The 19,403-nt window shown below is 34.8% G+C and overlaps 3 protein-coding genes across 4 annotated transcripts; 2 read left to right on the top strand and 1 right to left on the bottom strand.

Annotated features, from left to right (window-relative positions):
• The first annotated feature begins 7,039 nt into the window (after positions 1–7,039).
• Positions 7,040–8,466, top strand: LOC143911989 (uncharacterized). Its single transcript, XM_077431093.1, is given in 6 exon segments — positions 7,040–7,155; positions 7,221–7,335; positions 7,421–7,579; positions 7,698–7,901; positions 7,972–8,205; positions 8,266–8,466. Coding segments are annotated over 6 exon segments (1,029 nt in total).
• An 839-nt stretch (positions 8,467–9,305) lies between these two features.
• Positions 9,306–11,074, top strand: LOC143911988 (glucosaminyl-phosphatidylinositol-acyltransferase PIGW-like). Its single transcript, XM_077431092.1, has 2 exons — positions 9,306–9,375; positions 9,698–11,074. The coding sequence occupies exon 2, from the start codon at positions 9,713–9,715 to the stop codon at positions 11,072–11,074; it is 1,362 nt and encodes a 453-aa protein (XP_077287218.1). The 5' UTR covers positions 9,306–9,375; positions 9,698–9,712.
• A 2,685-nt stretch (positions 11,075–13,759) lies between these two features.
• On the bottom strand, positions 13,760–17,208 carry Mppe (Metallophosphoesterase). 2 transcript variants are annotated; one of them, XM_077431498.1, is made up of 6 exons: positions 17,086–17,208; positions 16,637–16,849; positions 16,394–16,556; positions 14,746–15,000; positions 14,440–14,674; positions 13,760–14,360 (listed from the first exon to the last, which is right to left on the bottom strand). In XM_077431498.1, exons 1-6 carry the CDS (start codon positions 17,100–17,102, stop codon positions 14,197–14,199), a joined length of 1,047 nt encoding a protein of 348 aa, XP_077287624.1. In that variant the 5' UTR covers positions 17,103–17,208; the 3' UTR covers positions 13,760–14,196. The 2 variants fall into 2 exon arrangements, with proteins under 2 accessions (XP_077287624.1, XP_077287623.1); XM_077431497.1 differs by having other exon boundaries at positions 17,074–17,143.
• Positions 17,209–19,403: the final 2,195 nt, after the last annotated feature.

Here is a 19,403-nt window from a genome sequence, read left to right as displayed (position 1 = left end):
TTTTGTGAAGAGCACATGTTTTAACGGTCGGAAAAAATAGTGGAAGATAATACACATGTAAAAAAAATTCAGTGCGATTCAATTAGCCGTTTGGGAGATAAATGCATTCAAAAACTTAAAAAAAGAGGACATCTATAAAGGGGAGGCACCATTTTCAGTCAACTTAAATATTTACATTGTATCGATAAGAATTTCAGTAACCGATACTAAATTCCAGTTCGATAGGATGAACGGTGTTCAATAAATCCCCAAAATATACAGACACACCCACATTTTTTTTCTAGATCATGAAAACGTAATCAGTGATTGATTCTGAGTTCGAATCAATCAAATCTATTGTTACTACGTACATAGATAAAGTAAAAATACAAACTTTATTGATCATTCGACTATTCTAACAGACTTGGCACAGTGACACATTCGTGTAGGGTTCAATTTTTGACGTATACTCAATGTATATTACATACATTTATAAACTTGTAGTACAAGCCAATGACATTAGTTCAGCGTTGTAAACTATGCCTACTGCCCGATGCGCCGAAACCAATTGTCGTTTGTTCAAGGCGTTATGCATCATACCAACTTAAATATATGTACACTCGACCCAGACATGCCAACTTGATCATTTATACGTTCCCTTTTTCAGAATTTGAATACTAAATCTTACATATGTACATTTGTATGTCAAAGCTTGGGAAAGTATTCATCATAAATTCGGTATAAATGAAAAAGTAACGATGCTTCAAATTGTCCAGCTATTGACAAATTGACATTTTTTCCTATAAAACGTGCGGCATTCCCCGTATAAAACGCTTCCTATAACAAGAAAAAAAATTTCTCATAATATGAAACCCATATTTTGTGCTATAGGGAGGTGGACAGTATCATTGTACTATTTGTGTTATTATTTTTATTACTATTAGTATGATATTTTTTATGAATCTTGTTGACATGTTTCCAGACATAGTAGCGTACCTGTTAAGTCACTATGTTCTAAATTTAATTTTAAATAAATAAATAAGATAACGACATGTTGGGTAGCTTTTCTTTATACTTATTATGTTTCAATGAAAATTCAACCTGCTTGGTTGGTAAAATTACGTCTGTATGTATGTACATATATATAATCCGGGTCTACGCGACGAGCCAGAATGTTAAATTACAGAAAACACAAATATCGGAAGGCAAAGATCGAAAATCGAAAGATCTTAAGTCGAAAGATCAAAAAAAAAAAAGGGTGCATGGTAAACGGTACATACTCACTTAATTTGCGCGAGCAGGGTACAACAGGAACAAGAGGAACAGGCTTTTCCTCCCGTATTCTGCGCGCGCACATTAATACGGGAGGAAAAACCTGTTCCTCGTGTTCCTGTTGTATGCTGCTCGCGCAAATTAAGTGAGTATGTACCGTTTACCATGCACCCTTTTTTTTGATCTTCCGACTTTCGATCTTTGATTTTCGATCTTTGCCTTCCGATATTTGTGTTTTCTGTAATTTAACATTCTGTCTCGTCACCTAGACCCGTATTCTGTTTACTATAATAAATCGAAATTAAATATTGTATATAAATTGAAATTCAATATGCTCTACCACACTCAATTTATTCTTATTTATTACTATACTTTATTATTAATTATTAATTATTTATTACTATTTTTAAACAATTTTTATCCATGGCGGGGGAGATCTTTCGATTTTCGATCTTTGCCTTCCGATATTTGCGTTTTCTGTAATTTAACATTCTGGCTCGTCACGGAGACCGATATAATCCACACCTTGAAATAGTCTTCCACCCATAGGAATAACAAAAATTTAAAATCGAATTCAAAGTTCAAAAATTCAAACCAGCAGAATAGATACTTTGGACACAGTTGACACGGGTTGGTTAGCATATAAAGTTTTGAACGAAGTGGTCACTTGTTCAAATCTCACTGGTTTTTGCTGGCCAGACCTTGGATTTGTGACTCCAGGTCGATCGTTTCCTATAAGCGATTGCCAATTTATCTGATTTTCATTGAAACGGTTCCAAAAAATTGGCAACCTTACCCATTACCCAGTCTTTAAAATCTCGGGTTTTCAGCAATCTCAAATTTCGCTAAATTGTATAAAATGCTGCAAATTTACAAATCTGACCATTAATGTATCTGTGAATGTTAATTGATATCTATTTACGGAATTTCGCTTAATTGTTTAAGAAATTTGTAAATTTACAAATTTGACCATAAATGTCTGTGTGGATTTTAATTGATATGTACAATTTAATTTGTATAGTAATACTTGTATCAAATGTACAATGCTTCTGACCAGGCAGGCTACCTGTTAGGCCTTACTGATATAAATTAAAAAGATAGTTGGATTTTTTTAACGAATTCACAGCCTTATTTTTAAAACTGCTTTCTTTTACATATCTGCTATTATTAAATGCTATTGTTTTTTATGATTATGTATAAATTTAATTTTGTCTGTGTACATACATATATACATATGTATGTATGTATATATTTATTTTTCTTTTTAATTCCCTTCTTTGTTTTTTATAATTTGTAATTATTATTATCCGCTAGTTTAAAGCTTATAGTTTTTTATAATTATGTTAAATGTGTTGTTTGTTTATATGTTACAGTGAAAGCATATTTCAAGTGCAAATATATTTTCACCAATTCAAGCAGTGAAAATGTATCAAACAAAGAATTTACAACGTTTAACTATAACAACCCAATCTTAAATCAATAGGGCCAACCTTTACTTAACCTAACCTATCCTAACCCTTAAATATAATAATACCAAACCTAACAATCTAATCTTAAATTAATAAAACCAACCCTGAAAATATAAATCATATTATAGCTTTCATTCTTTTCCTTTTCATTTGTTTATTTTGTATTTACCTTTTTCATTTGTTTTATATTTGTAAATTTCAATTTCTTCTTATATTCTATTTTATAACCTTTTCCAAATATTTTAATACTATAGTTTAATTATGCAATGTTCTACATATTTTGTCATGCCTTTATTCTTTACTTTTTAATTTGTTTTCCTCATATTTATCTTTTTCATTTTTGTAAAAATCTATTATTGGACTCGGTCGTTACATATATTATTTATTTACTATTTGTTGTTTTATACATATCTATGTACATCCTGTCTGTTGATTTTTCAATTAATAAAATAAAATAAAAATAAAAAAATAAAATAACAGAAACGTCAGTTACAATATATTTTCACTTGAAATATAATTTCACTGTGACATATACATTTTATTTTATTTTATTGTTACAATCAATATACACTCTTTATTAGAAATCGCTCCAATGTGACGGGTGAACGATAACGATATACATATATGTATGTTTTGTTTTTGTCATGTCTAATTTCTATAGTTATTATTTTGTTTATTTTCTGTTATATTTTTGACCATTGAGGCGCATTAGTAATGCTCAAATAATGTCCAAATTTTAAATAAATTAAACAGTTTCATAATAACTTCTAGAATGAATGGAAACACATGATTTGGTTATATTTTAAAGATTAATTCACGGTACTTTATAGCCACACCCGTCACATTCAAATGATAAGAATCCCAAAAGAAAGCCTTTGTTCGTGTGCGGTAAAAGAAATTTTGACTTAAATAAATTCATTTCGAGTGATCGATGGCTAAATTGACAGTTCCTACAGTTGTTATCAACACGTACGGACACTTGCACGACAATTTGCACGTGTGCTAAAAGTAAAAAATACAAATTAAATCGCAACAATCGTACTCCTACCATCCTACCATTAAATAGAGTGGCGGTAAGAGGCAATGGTGCCAGTTGGATATTTATAAAGAGTAGCGAAAGCTCCTCAGCTCAGTAACCTCTCAGTATCAAGTGACCAACCACCGAATCAATAATGGACGGCAGGTGGGAAACAGTCTTAATTTATTTTCTTTTTTACGGAGAAAGTTTAATCGGATCGCGTCGAATAAATAAAACATTTTCAATCGGCAAGGATCAAACCCTATTAGAGAGTTTTAATCGGATTTCTAGTTTCTCCAAGTGCTGTCATTCAAGTGCAATCAATTCCATACAAATTACCATTGATCTATTTGAAATCGGAAAAATTTCCCTTTATAACTTGATTGTTGATAACGATCGATGCGATGACGATTCCTTACATCCGATATATTAAAACTGAATCTTTAAAAGATTTGGTGGTTCTCTTTCATTATTGTATAATATTTGGAATACTTGTGATATTTCAGGCCTGAAATATTTTGACTTTTTCCATCTTCCATTACTAATCATCTCCTATTTATTCTGCTTTTTTGTTTTGTTTTGATTTGAGGCAATATCAGGTCACGTAGCGAGTATGCAAATTTTATTCTCGAAGCATCAATCCTCATGATGCAAATTTCAATACCCGGCGGCGAATCAATCAAAGAAAGTGTTGAATTGTAATTAATGTCGAACTTTTACATGAACACATACACATTTCGTTGGCGAAAGAAATCGACCGTGTCGATATTGAGCCGGTAAAAAATGGAGAAATTCCTTGGCGATTCCGGAATTGTATTATATGGGTATATTATAAATACGAATCGCCAGAGCGTGAAAACGCAAGTGGAGTGTAAAAGACGTGACCGCAACTAATCACTTTCACAATCATTTTGATATTCTGCATTTCGGATCACCGGAAGAAATTCGCCTTGCAAGTTCAATAACCTGATCAGTTCAGTACTTGACCGTGTTTTCCCTTTTGGCGCGACTTGCGTGCGAAAGGGGAAAATAAGCTCGCAATTTACTTCAAAATCGGTCGATAAATTTGGAAAAGTCGGTTCGACGGCTTTCGTTTGACATTTGGACAGTTGTAGTCTCTCTTTTGCACATAAGTAGGCTTTTACTATCCAATAAATAAGCTTGGACTGTGATATTCCGCTATGAATACAAACAGTTGAAGAGTGACATACTTTTATATATCGACTAGATTGTTCTCAGTGAATTAAATTTCTATTTTCTGAAGTGGGAGAAGTAGCGTTGCAGTTATTGGCACACAGTATATAGTTATTAGCCACTTGAACCAAAAATTGATATTTAAATATGTATACATAATATACAGGGGCGTCAATTCAGCTTTTTCCAGAAGGGGGGCAAAATTTTTGACCAGTAAGGAATGACTTTATAGGGGGGGGGGGGTGTATTATATTTTAAAAAATGGGTGTGTGTGAATTTTAACTACATATTTCTTTTAATCGTTTTTTATTTATATTTTTTTATCATATAAAGATAATTTAATATTTTATCCCTATTAATTCAATTCAGATTCGTGTAAATACGAGTAAACACTAGTACGAGCTTTTTGCTCGCAATTTTACCGATTTAAAGTTCAGCACACTTCCAATTAACCCTTTTAAACGAAAATAAAAAAATAGTGTGGTCAGAACACTATCTCAATAAACATGTTTCAATAGAAAATACTCAATATAAAATAGTAATAACAGTGGGAAAAAATCCCAAGTGAAAATACGTACTTTTGACTTTTGATTTGAACTGGATGACTACTTAGAGAGATTTGAAAGCTGAAAAGTACTACAAATGGAAGATAAAATACCCAAATATAGATTCCAATATTCATTTTGAACAGGAAATTGACAGATTTTGAGACATCGACCGAACAACACCAAGATATAGAAAAATCGCGCGATTTAAAAAACACATACATCTTTGAATCTCGAGCCAATCAACATTTTTTATTACCAGATTCGTGTTTACTGGGCATAGATCTATTAAGAAAGGTCATATCTCGTCTCTGAACCATTTTTCTTGTCGAACAGTGTAATTGTAGCATACGCGCTATTTTTTTTATTTTAAATATTGATGTTCATCCCTCAAAATGGAATTTGTTTAATTATTTTTCCATCACATAAATAACTTTAAGTAATTTTTAATGTCTTCAGACGCAGAAATTGTTAAATCAGACGATGAAATATAATTAAAAAAAAGGGTTGTTGTCAAAACTTTGACAAAATGGTCAATAAGTGAAGTTTTATAGAGCCTTCAAAAATCATATCAAAATAATCTCAGTTGAAGAATTGAACACTATCTACTTTGACTACTAATATGTAGTGCAAATTTTCATACAAGGTGTCACAAATTTTACTCTTCAGTCCATAAATTTGGTACCATATTGATAAATAGGTTACTAACTCTGGTTTCGGAGAGGTGTTATCACTGTCGTATGATTATTAACTTAAAATTAATCGTAATCATCTTAATATGATAAATTTCGTGTGCTTAACTTTGCTTGTGGCGAATTTTAAGTAACCTTTAAAATCAGCGCATCATCTGCGTCATCCTATGTCGATCAGCGCAATTACAGAAACAATCGTGGTTTTAGATCTTTCACTTTCGTTTCATTCGATAAATTAAGATTTAACGATGCGCTAATCGCTCTGAATAGTAAGTAAGAGAGTGCGTCATCTGTCATTTGAAGAAAGTAAAACTTTCTTGTCATCAATGCTACGCAGATGATTAACAGTTTTCGGACAGCGTACACCAAGTAGTTTTCTCTCTCGAGACGAAAACAAAAGTCGTCGTAGACTTCTTGGGAGCATTATTATAATTTTGCTCGTAATAAGTCAACTTTTCACATAACCACCGGTTCAAGAGTTACGTATTTTTCTGCACACCGAGCTCGTGCATACATGTGTGATAACAGTGGGGCTGGCCTGAGGCTATCCAGTCAACCAGGTGGCGAACCGGTATCTCATATTGGGTCACCAGGGTTGGTCCATGTCACATTTACTTTCTCACATGCTTCTTGAACAAGCAGAACTCAAGTGCACCTATGCTGCTTGCCCACGCCTGTTTCGTGTCGATGACTGATTCTCTTCGCTTTGCTTACTTGTTTTTACTATCAATTATGTCACATCTATCTACCTGGTATACACGGGTGATCAGATTTGTAAATAGCTAACGTACCAAATCGTTACGTTGCTCTGTTACGTTTAGAAACCATGCTTCTGTTATACAACATTTATATAAAAATAATAATAATAAAATGAGCTATGTTAACGGTCCATGGAGTTGTGCGTGTTGTACTTTTCCTGTGTGCACTTCTCGTATGAAGCAGGTGTTTTTAGAAAGAAAAGAAGTCGACAGTGTGCAGTCAGCAATGTGAGAATGTTTGTTTAATCAAAGCAACGCGCGTCTTACTTCATTATTTTTATTATACTTTTCAGAGGCCATATACTACTACTTTTTATAAGTTTGTCGATTGCTTTCGTCATATGTCAAGAAGATGCTTCGGAAGATTTGCGCCATTTTCGTCCGCAAGTATTTTCTTTGAACGCACAGGTAAATAAGCAATTCGGCGCTCGATTATTTTCACGATGCAATCTTTCACAGTATAATTTAACTTTGTCACGATTTTTTGAAATAGGAAGCAAAGACAATTAGACCCAGAGCTTACCAAACCCAGCAGTTGGTACAAAATCAGGCTATCGGTGGTGAATATGTAAGGCAGAGAGACAGCATTTCGTCTCAGGCTCAACAAATACGGAAACCATTCCCATTGGACATTGAAGGCTTCCACAATACGGTTAATCGGCCTCAAGTTCAAAATAAAAAATCTGCAATCAAATTGGTAATCGATTAACTTTTATAACACGTTGCAAAAGAATGAGCGGTTTCTTATACTGATCCTTCTGTCTATTTAGAAAGAGCTCATAGAAGAAGAAGATGAACTTGAAAAAGAAGAACCCGATAGGTTGACAGAATTGTTGCAAAGTTCGAATTTCGATTGCGTCGGAAGATCTACTGGGTATTACGCAGATGAGGGACTCGCTTGTGAAGTCTTCCATTACTGCCAAGAGAATACGAAGCATTCCTGGATCTGTCCAGATGGATTCACTTTCCACCAGGTTTGAATTTTTTTCAGCAAAGTTTTCATTGTTTTTAAATTTTCCCTTCAATAAATTTATTTCCCTTTAGGTTCATTTAATTTGCATGCCTCCATCGAACGATAACATTTGTCAAAAGTCTTCAAAATACCACTTCGTAAATGACTATTTGTACAAACCATTAAACGCAGAGGAAGCTCAGACTAGACCTAATGTAACTCTGAGATACTCGGATCGTTTTTATCCATCTGAAGTGTATCATGATGGAAGGTTCGATGATGACGAATCTGAAGAAGCTGAAAGACCACAGGTTTAGTTTATACATGTCATAACCATTTTAAAGACATCGACAAATAGATAAATCTAACATCCAAAAAATTTTCAGATACAAGTCGTCACACCTCGTAGAATTCCAATAAGGCCAACAGCATCTCCTGGTCCTCAGCCATCTTCTATTCCATTGAGAAGACCTCAAGTGTTCAGATCTCCTGAAGAAGTGGACATTCCACTATTGCAGCGTCGTCCACCACATATACCCCAACCTTTCCATCCATCAAATAACCACGATTTTGAATATGAAAAGTAGTTAAATATTCTTAGTTTTTTTTTTATTGTTACTTACATATAATAAGCAAAACTAATATTACATGAAAAATTAGTGTGTACGAAATTGAAGAAACCAGTCATGAAATATTATAAAAATCATCGAGTTTTATAGACTTGAAGTGATTTAATTACTAGGTAATATGTTTACATTTTTGACTCATAATTGTTGTATAATACATGTGTTTTACTGATTGTTAAAAATAAAGGTGATGTTTGATTGGTGCGAGTTAAAAACTGATATAAAAGACTTATCAATTGAATAAAGAAGATAACTTATTTTACTTTGTGGAATATTTTTATTTCAATGTACATATATAAACACAAAATTCTGATCACGGTATCCAAAATTATTTCTATAATTGGAAAATATTGCCCATGGATATTACCAGGGCCAAGGACTAGTTTTTAGAGGCCCGATCCGATATGGTAAGAGATGTAAGCGAAGCCTGTAAATTCCCGTCTGCCTGGCGGTGACGAATTCGTCAACAAAATTTATCATAAACAATCAAGTACTTATGTAAATGTACATATGTACATACTCATTAAACGCACAAATTTCTTCTATTATAGTTCTTCATATTCTTCTTCCCTTGTCTTATTTAATATTGGGTTTGGAGTTAAAATTATTTATTAAATTTTTTTCCAAAAGAACCAACTATATAACACCAGAATATTTCGGCCTTTCATAAATTGAATTTATCTTGTAATAACGTTTTACTTTCTATTTATCTGACCGCTAAGTAAAGGAGTACACATTTTACAAAAAATGCGGATTTGGAAAACTATAAAAAAATATTATGCATTTTACACTCTGGCAACACTAATAGAACTGTCAGTTGCCAAGTGACAGCAATTTCATTTTTTCGCGCAATTTTCTATATCGGCTTCGGTTAGTTGGTTATAAATTCCATTTAATATATGTAGTTATAAAACCAATTTATATTTCAACTTTTTGTTTTAATTCATCAAATCACAGTTTATTGTATGTGCAATAACGATCAATGACCAATAGACTGTCAATCTTTCCACAAACCGACTTTTCCAATTCATAACTACGAGTATTTATATAATATAATTACATTTCGGTTTCAATTTAAAAAAAAAAACAAACATGAAAAGTATATCAAGCATAGAAATTCATTTGATTTTTTATCAGCCTATTTCTAGTAACCACAAATGTAATCGGAGAAATTTAATTTGATTTTTCCCAGGTATGCTCATCGATCATGTCCGCAGCAGAGTATAAACAGATCCATGAAGCTTTTATGCAAAACAACAATGGCACAACCGCCTTCGACACCTTCGCCACCATAATACCGACATTCTTCACACCTTGCATCTTGCGTTTTATAATAATCCACTTCAGCATCGCAAACTACTTCCACAAGATATGCTTAGAATTCGCCATCATAATACTACCAATCATCTTAGCAACGACGGTCGCCTCCGAGCACAGATCGTCCCTGTTGGTCTTGAGCCTGCTGATATTCATCTGCCTCTACTGGAAGAAAATTTGCAACGTCTCACACTTATGGGAGCTCAAAGTTCAAAACAAAAAGGAATGGCATTGCATCACCTACTTGCGGGCTTTAGTGAGCCTTTTAACAGTGCATTGCATCCTGGCTGTGGATTTTAACATCTTCCCGCGGCACTTTGCAAAGACAGAAAGGTACGGCTATAGTCTCATGGACACCGGAGTAGGTTTGTTCATATTCACCAACGCTATAGTACCTTCGAAAGTATCCAAATACGGACTGTTTAAATCACTCGAACGAAACGCAAAGCCTTGCATCGTACTGTTCATATTAGGCTATGCTCGCGTGATGATAATAAAAGAAGTAGACTATCACGAACACATCACCGAGTACGGCTTGCATTGGAACTTTTTCATAACACTAGCCATAACCAAAATCATCGGCACATCTTTGCTGTACATCTTCAAGGAGAAGACGGCGTGGATAAGCGGCATCACGCTTATGATTCTTCACGAAATATCGTTGTACAACGGATTGAGCGAATGGGTTTACAGCAATATCAGCAGAGACACTTTCCTGACGGCTAACAGAGAAGGGATAGTTTCATGTTTGGGATACATTAGTCTATATTTAGCCTCGTCCTACATAGGACACATCATACATGAAAAGTACGAGTTTAAATCAGAAAAAGAAATATTGAATAAGCTGTTGATTTCGGCCGCAGTCTCCTGGACGGTTGCTTTCATATCGAACGGTGTTTTTGGCACATCGAGGTGTTTGGCTAACGCTGGTTATTGCAGTTTTATATTCGCCATCGGTTCTTCAATGTTGACTCTATTCTACATGTTTGAATTGAGCGATACACCGACAAAGTCTAGCGATAAACATAAAGATACATCACGTACTTATCAAGTTCCCATTATTCTGTCGGCAATCAATAGAAATGGGTTGCTGTTTTTTCTGCTTGGAAATGTCGTTACGGGATTAATCAACTTACTGTTTCATACATTGTACTTGGATGTTTATGCAAGCTTATTTATTATCTTCTTATACATGTTCATTGTTATCATGACAATAATTACCATACAATACAGTAAAACGGTCAATAAATAATGGCATGTATTTATTCGGTTAGCATTTTCAAAGATAGGTTCATAATTTTTAACAATTGGTCAGAATGATCTAATCAATATATATATTACTAGCTGTATTACCCGGCTTCGCTCAGTGTTTATAATATAAACCGCTTAAACATGACTAAGCTAATTTAATTAAAAAAAAAAAAAAAAATTTAAAAATTAAAAAAAAAAATTTAAAAAAAAAATTTAAAAAAAAATAAAAAAAAAATAAAAAAAAATCAAAAAAAAAATCAAAAAAAAAAATCAAAAAAAAAATTAAAAAAAATCAAAAAAAAAAAATCAAAATTTTTTTTGCCTTCTAGGGCTTCGCCCTCGGCGCCCCCCTGAGCCTTTGCCTTCTAGGGCTTCGCCCCTCCACGCCCCATGAGCAATTGCCGTTTAGGGCTTCGCCCCCATGATCAGTTGCCTTTTAGGGCTTCGCCCCTCCGCGCCCCCATGATTAAAAGCCGTCTAGGGCTTCGCCCCCCTAAGTTAATGCCTTTTAGGGCTTCGCCCCCCGCGCCCCCAAGATTAATTGCTGTTTAGGGCTTCGCCCCCCTTAGTTAATACCTTTTAGGGCTTCGCCCCTCCGCGCCCCCATGATTAAATGCCGTCTAAGGCTTCGCCCCCATGATCAGTTGCCTTTTAGGGCTTCGCCCCTCCGCGCCCCCATGATTAATTGCCGTCTAGGGCAATTAATCATCGCCCCCCTTAGTTAATGCCTATTAGGGCTTGCGCCCCATGAGGCTGGGCCCCCCGGGCCCCCTTCGGGGCCCCACGGGGCTGCGCCCCTTGTGGCGCCCCCTTTTGAGCCCCATGGGGCTGCGCCCCATGAGGCTGGGCCCCCCGGGCCCCCTTCGGGGCCCCACGGGGCTGCGCCCCTTGTGGCGCCCCCTTTTGAGCCTCATGGGGCTGCGCCCCATGAGGCTGGGCCCCCCGGGCCCCCTTCGGGGCCCCACGGGGCTGCGCCCCTTGTGGCGCCCCCTTTTGAGCCCCATGGGGCTGCGCCCCATGAGGCTCGGCCCCCCGGGCCCCCTTCGGGGCCCCACGGGGCTGTGCCCCTGTTGGCGCCCCCTTTTGAGCCCCATGGGGCTGCGCCCCATGAGGCTGGGGCCCCACGGGGCTGTGCCCCTTGTGGCGCCCCCTTTTGAGCCCCATGGGGCTGCGCCCCATGAGGCTGGGCCTCCCGGGCCCCCTTCGGGGCCCCACGGGGCTGCGCCCCTTGTGGCGCCCCCTTTTGAGCCCCATGGGGCTGCGCCCCATGAGGCTGGGGCCCCACGGGGCTGCGCCCCCCGGGCCCCCTTCGGGGCTGCGCCCCTTGTGGCGCCCCTGGCGGGGCCCCATGAAACTACTCGCTTTGCGCCCCCGCGGGGGTGAATCCATTGAATCGAAAAAAACAAATCGGCGCCCATGGATCGAAAAAAAAAAAAATCGAATCACGTGTTCGATGACGTCACCGATCTACGGACGACGACGAAGACGACGACGAAGACGACGAAGACGACCAAGGATATTTACATACATACAAAGTCTCTTTCCAAATTATAGATTAGATAATATACTAAGTATATTATATTGACCATTAAAAAAAATTATCGACCTAATAATTAAATAATTAGAATGGGACAAATTGATTTTATATTAATTTCATAGTACAAAATATTAATGTTTTTAAATTTAAGAATACTATTTAAGGTTATGTATTTATTTATGAAATTTAACATATCTTTTTATGAAAATCACTATTTGCAAGTCAAAAAATTGAATTCATTACATAAATAGGTAGATAGAAATAAACTGTCCTTTTGATCCATATATTTTAACAAACATACGATAGTCAAGCAATTAATGACCAATAATATACCTAACTATGACCAATTTAAATACAAATTGATCAAAATATTGCCATTTATTGACTTGAAAGTTTCATACTCATTTGGTCAGTTGTTAATATATTTTTAAACCAAGAGTTAATATAAATTTTAAACCAAGAGTTAATATTGAAATATTTATGTAGATTTTTAAAGGGTGACATTAATTTTCAACCCTTGCCCTTCCTTCGTGAATAATTTTAAGCTTATCTTGTCCGATTATTTAATGCAAAATACTAGCAATAATTTCCTTTCATAATTGAACTTTTTTAATAGCTTTTAAGGGCTGCAGTTACCGATGAAGGTTGCAGATTGAGTATTTCTTTTTGGTTGTGGCTATTTGCAGGTATTATATCTGCGAATTATTGGCTATTTGCAGGTACTATATCTGCGACAGGCGCAAAGCCTTCTGCGCATGCGCGTAAACTGTCACTGTCAGCGTGTTTACTGTTAAAATTTTGTTTTAAACCTCTTAAAATTTAGTTCGAACTCGTAAAGCGACGTAGAGTAAAAAATATAATCCAAATTAGTTAATATTATTAATTGTTAGTAAATTATTATCATATACAACGTATAATACATACATACATACAAGTACAAGCCGCGAATTAGCTAAATGACATAAATCTATTATAATAACGTGCGAAATTTATTTGCCTCATGTACATATAATGAACGATTGATTAAACAAGTCTAGTATACATTAAATGTAAGAAATTATAAGTTCACGCGCATGCGCAGAAGGCTTTGCGCCTGTCGCAGGAATAGTACCTACAAATAGCCACAACCTTTCTTTTTTTAATCTTTTTAATACATGTGTACTTAGTCAAGGTAATCTAGTCATATCTACATATAAATATGTATCTATATGAACGTATGTACATAGTTTGATTCTGACTTTTCTTGTATTATAGTTTACGAATGTGCCTATATCGATATAACGACTGGTTGAATTCCTCGAAAATGAAATCATGCTTTAAATCAACAATTTAACAATAAAAGTTCTTTTCGACAACTTCAATGTCGTTTAAATATAATAAAAATTGTGAAATTTAAATAATAAACTCGACAAAAAAGGTATGCATTTCATAATTATTTTATTACCATTTCACATACACATCATTTCGACTGAGTATAAATTTTGCAGAAAAAGTCATTTATAAATTTGGCACAAAGTACAATCAAAACATCGATACACGAGTAAAAATTTATATACCACAAGTTAATTGAGAAAAATTGATCAAAATTACACTTTCGAATATTGAATATTTCTGCAGACTACGCTCGCCATTTTGAACATAGCCACAGTTATCAAATACAAAATTACAGAAATTACGACCACAACATAAACTATCAGCTGTTCGTATCTCCTTGGAGACCACAGTATGGAGTATGATAACTTCGACTTATCTGAAGAAAAAAAAATCCATATAATAATTAATTAACACACTTAAAGTACATATATACAATAGCTAAATATTTATATTACCTATAACTGCGATACCAAATCCCATATTAGGCACTCCCATCCTGTATGAGCAGGTCGGCACGATGAACTCATGATACGTGTCTTGTCTGAACACGATATCAATGACGTTATTCTTGCTTTGAGGATTCATGGCCATGACTTTACTGACGAACATCGTATCTAAAGTGGTCTGTAAGTGAAAAGCGGCGTGTTTGTGACCTGAAAACATCACCACTGGTTGGATCTTCGTAAGCACCTGTAAAATAATATACAAACTGTTAGTTCGTTCATTGTTAATGAGGCGAGCTTTGCCATTGCAATACTTACACTTCCTGTAAATCTTCCAGGGGATAGCAGCAACGGTATGTGCGACATTACAATGTTCGTCTTGTTGGTCATGATTATGTGGTGCGACGGTAATTTTGGATATGTTTGTGTGATGCTGTTTATTTTGTAAATATTTAAAAATTTAATGCTCATGAAGTCGGGTTGATTGAATGCATCGTTGAACATTCTCAATTTTTTTGGGTATATCGGTTTATTTTCCCCGCCTATGTCGTTGTCGCCGGGAATCCAAACATGCTGAATATGAGAATAAAATTAGTTGTAATATTTATTTATTTTTGGAAAATTTACGGTTACATACAAATATTAATAAAATATAATTTTTCAAAAGATAAACCAATTATAAAATTTTCACATATATGTATATGTATATGTAGATAAGAAAAAAAAATTTAATATTAAAAAAATATAACAGAAAAAGAAATAATAATAATATTGACAACAGTATTACTAATGATAGTAGTAAAAAATAATAATAGTAACCTAGATTACAATTATAACATAATAATAATAATAATTTTTATAATTCAAATTATGTAAATAAATAATAAATCAAGTAAAATAATTGTAGAAAATAATAAAATAAAAATTTACAATTCCAATGATCAATTAATTAAAAACAGTTATATATTAAATAAAAAATTCGGATGTGACCAACCCATGACTTAAAGTATTTGAGGAATATAAGAAGGTCACAAAACAAAATTAGATATTGAACCGTACAGACACATTCACATATACCGGCTATGAGAGCATTTTCGATACAAATTGAGCGCAAATGTAGGGAAACTTAAACAAGACAATAGTTCTACTTCCGATTGTCAGATTTTGTTCGAAATTTTTGTTATTACTTAAAATCACTATAATCGTCATACACATTAAATATCAAGAAAATAAAAGTAATTTAAAAGGTCAAAATAAAATAATGGAATATTGTTTAAAAAAAAAATACTACTTCTAAAGCCTTATCAGCTCTAAGTTAGTACATAAAGAATACAAATATAAATTTTCAGCTTGATACATTCAGGGGTGTGGACAGAATCGTGGTCACAACATTAATGGCCTTTCTAAGAGGAAAAAATCCCACTTCCGGTTTATTAAATTTAGTGATTTATTTTTTATTTTCATCACATTGATAGAAGAATTATACTTGAATTTTTTCGTGAAGAGCACACATGTTAAAAGGGTCGAAAAAAATAGTGGAAGAAAAATCGAACAAGAGTAAACTGCCACTTTGGGTTGACGGATGCTTACCAAATTTTATACATAGCTTGGTATTAAGCTTAAACTTGTAGATGTGAAATTTCAGTTCAATAAACCGAAAGGTTTCTGAGAAAAACATAAAAAACCTCGATTCTACTACTTTCGGTTCAGGTAAAAATATTCAAAAAATATTGGGATATAAAATTTATAATTTCTAATACATGTAAAAAAAATTCAGTTTGATTCGGTCAGCGGTTTGGGAGATAATTTAATTCAAAAACTTAAAAAAAAGAGGACACCTACTATAAGGGGAGGTACAATTTCCGGTCAACTAAGAAGTTTCAGTTCGATAGGACTAACGGTGTTCAAAAAATCCCCAAAATACACAGACACACACATTTTTACTAGATAATATAGTGTTTTATACCTTCATGGGATATGAAGTTACAAATATCGAAGACAGTCTTTGAACATAGCTTTGGAATTCTTCATCAGAGGCGACGGTTCCCTCGTTCATGATATCGCCCAAGAACAATATCACGTCTGGTTCAAAGTGAGACACGGCTTTGACATAGGTCTTGGCGACATATCTGGAATGGACAAAGGCAATGAAACAAAACACAAGGATCAATATAACAAAGTTGCTCAATGTATGTACGTATATACAGACCGGTCACTGTCCCAGTTGAATATGTACTTGAAGGGCGAATCATCGTTTTGTTCGCCTAATATTTGCGGATCGGCAACGAGCAGGATTCGCAAGCACGAGCTGTCCTGTGCGCAAGTTAAGTTTGGCCATCGGTAGGTTTGTAACGTGTAAATTACATATTCGTTGTAAAATACCACGCACGAAAGTAGAACCAAGATGATTTTGAATTGGTTCCTGAAAATGAAAATCGTTCAGTGAACGGTACGGTACGTTCGAATGAAATGTACGAAGAGTACGGGCAGGTTCGTAAATAGCACTGGAACGTGCTATATAACCTAGTTTTGGAATGCAAACGCTCTGTAGCGGAATGTTTGGAATTTATTGTAAATGTTGAGTGGGAAATTGTGGCTGTGGTAGGTTCGGTAAGGTGAAGGTGAACATAATTACCGGTAAATAACTTGATTACGTACCTAAATCTTAGACGCATGTGAGGTACGACGGCCTCAACGACCGCCACCACTCATACTCTCATATTGACAATTTGTTGACTTGACGTTTGACTGTGCTGCCAGTGTAAAAATATTATTCCAAACAACAATCATGTTGTAAATTTTGGTTCGGTGATTACTGGTCACAAATTATGTACTCGTCACAAAGTCACTAAAATCTCTATAACGGAACATCCGGCAGCCGAAAAGTCCATCATACTAACGATAACTATCATAGTAACGAGAACTTGAGTGTCAAATATTGTGTATTCGCGATTTTCATGGCAAAAATTGTCTTTGTGACCACCCCAATGTGACGAATAGTCCAATTACCGTAAATTTTACAATTTAAAATTCGGTTCGGTGATTACTAGTCAAATGTGAACAGGTCGCTCTAGATCGGTCACACGTGATCACCCGTCACACTAAAACTGGTCACGAGAAAACTGGTCACACTCTAAAACTGGTCACACCCTAAAATCGGTCAACCAGTTTTCGCGTGACTACATAGTATTTTATATTTATAAAGTACATATAAGACAGTCTCGGGACTGGCGAGTGTTAAACGGATTTTTGCGCAGATTGTGATCGCGAATACGGAATATCTGGCACTCGAGTTCTCGTTATTATAATATTTCGCGTGATTACTCACGCACGTTATTAAAATCTTGATTACGGAACATCTGGCACCCAAAAGTTCCATCAATCGAAAGCTACCCACCCGAAATATAGTACTAACGAGAACTCGAGTGCCATATATTCCGAATTCACGGCTTTTGTGGAAACGATTGTCGTGCGCGTGACCATAATTTGCGCAATAATCCGTTAAACATCTTGGATGTCAGATTTGCGACGTGATGAAAAATACCGTCACTTAATAGTTGAATTCGACGAACTGGAACTGACGGGAAAAATTCTAAAACGTTAAACTGAGTTGAAAGTTGATCAACAAAGAACTGAGAGGAAAATTCAATGACGTAGGAACAAGTGGAAAATTCGACTATGTGTAACCGAGTCAACAATTCAAACATCATGGATTGGAATGGAACAATTTGATGTTGGTATTTTTCTGTTTCTTTCTGTCTCTCCTGCAGAAAGAAACCCCACTTTCAGGCAAACGAAATCCAATTTCAATGAATAATAACCATCACAATGGTTTAGTTTAAATTGACTGAATTAGATGACGAATCTGCTAATTTAGTAATTGTATAATAAAAAAAACACAAATGTTTCACATATGTTCAATTAAAGAGTAACATTTAAGGCAGTAACATAACAAACAGATGAAGGAGAAAATATAATTTATTTCAAAGTTAAACATCGTACGTTTTAAAAAAACTGTCAATAAATCTAAGCATATTGTTATAATTGTAGGCAGTGAAATCACTTAAAATATTATTGATAGTCGAGCAGATCCAAAATATACGTCCAAGTGATTTATAATGCGACCTAACGAGATTTTGCTATAGTTTTCCGGCGCAGACATTTATGACGTTTCACCAAAATTGGTTTTTCGGTTTCGATCGTGTGTAGGATTAACCATTATTTATTGGTGAGATAGTTTCGGCGTGTCAACACCACAGATACCATCCAGAACTCCTCGTCTCGGATTTATGTCTTGGATGTGTTCTTGGCCCACGTAATGAGCTAATAAGTTCAAATATCAAGAGCGTGGGATTTTCAAAGTTGCGCAACACCATTAAACTGCATGCGAAAATTGATATGAATTAAAATTGACCAGTCTTTCGGTGAAAAGCATTCGTGTCTGTGTTTCAGACGTGGCTGAATTGTGTTGTTATTTAGATTTGAAAATTCGTACTAGCAATACGTCGATAACGCAGTGTACTGATTTATCAATTGCAGTTGTTCAAGTTTGTTGAGTTGCTCATAGATGGCACATTATTATTTTAGATTAAATTTAAAACATTTAATTCTTTAATGTATCTACTAACCAAGATTTACTATACAATATTTTATTTTAATTTAGAAGAGGGCATGCTTTTGGATTCCAAAATTAAAACCAACTATTTGTTTGCATATAATAAAGATTTTTACAGTAACATCAAAAGATTTCTAACTTAGAGTATGTACATATTTAGGTATGTATAATATAAAACACTAGTATATGATATATGATACATTACAGAATTAAAAATATTAATTTAGGAGGTTCTTCGTTTTACTTAGTTTTTTATACTTCAAAATCTGACCTAAATATTATATCAATTCTGGCACCATATAGATTGTTTCATAATATATGTACTTATTATCATTTACTATCAAAATGACATAATAAGCAG

Source organism: Arctopsyche grandis, chromosome 5 (genome assembly GCF_051622035.1).
Source record: "Arctopsyche grandis isolate Sample6627 chromosome 5, ASM5162203v2, whole genome shotgun sequence".
Taxonomy (NCBI): Eukaryota; Metazoa; Arthropoda; class Insecta; order Trichoptera; family Hydropsychidae; genus Arctopsyche; species Arctopsyche grandis.
This window is presented reverse-complemented; position numbering and strand designations above follow the sequence as displayed.

What these genes read in the sequence shown, in the direction of transcription:
- Mppe (XM_077431497.1), bottom strand. Translation starts at nt 17,102, where the DNA reads ATGCGTCTAAGATTTAGGTACGTAATCAA. An exon ending in TTCAACTGGGACAGTGACCG is followed by an intron (nt 16,557 to 16,636) that starts GTCTGTATATAC and finishes TGTCCATTCCAG; the next exon opens with ATATGTCGCCAAGACCTATG. An exon ending in TAACTTCATATCCCATGAAG is followed by an intron (nt 15,001 to 16,393) that starts GTATAAAACACT and finishes TCTCATATTCAG; the next exon opens with CATGTTTGGATTCCCGGCGA.
- LOC143911988 (XM_077431092.1), top strand. Translation starts at nt 9,713, where the DNA reads ATGTCCGCAGCAGAGTATAAACAGATCCATGAAGCTTTTATGCAAAAC.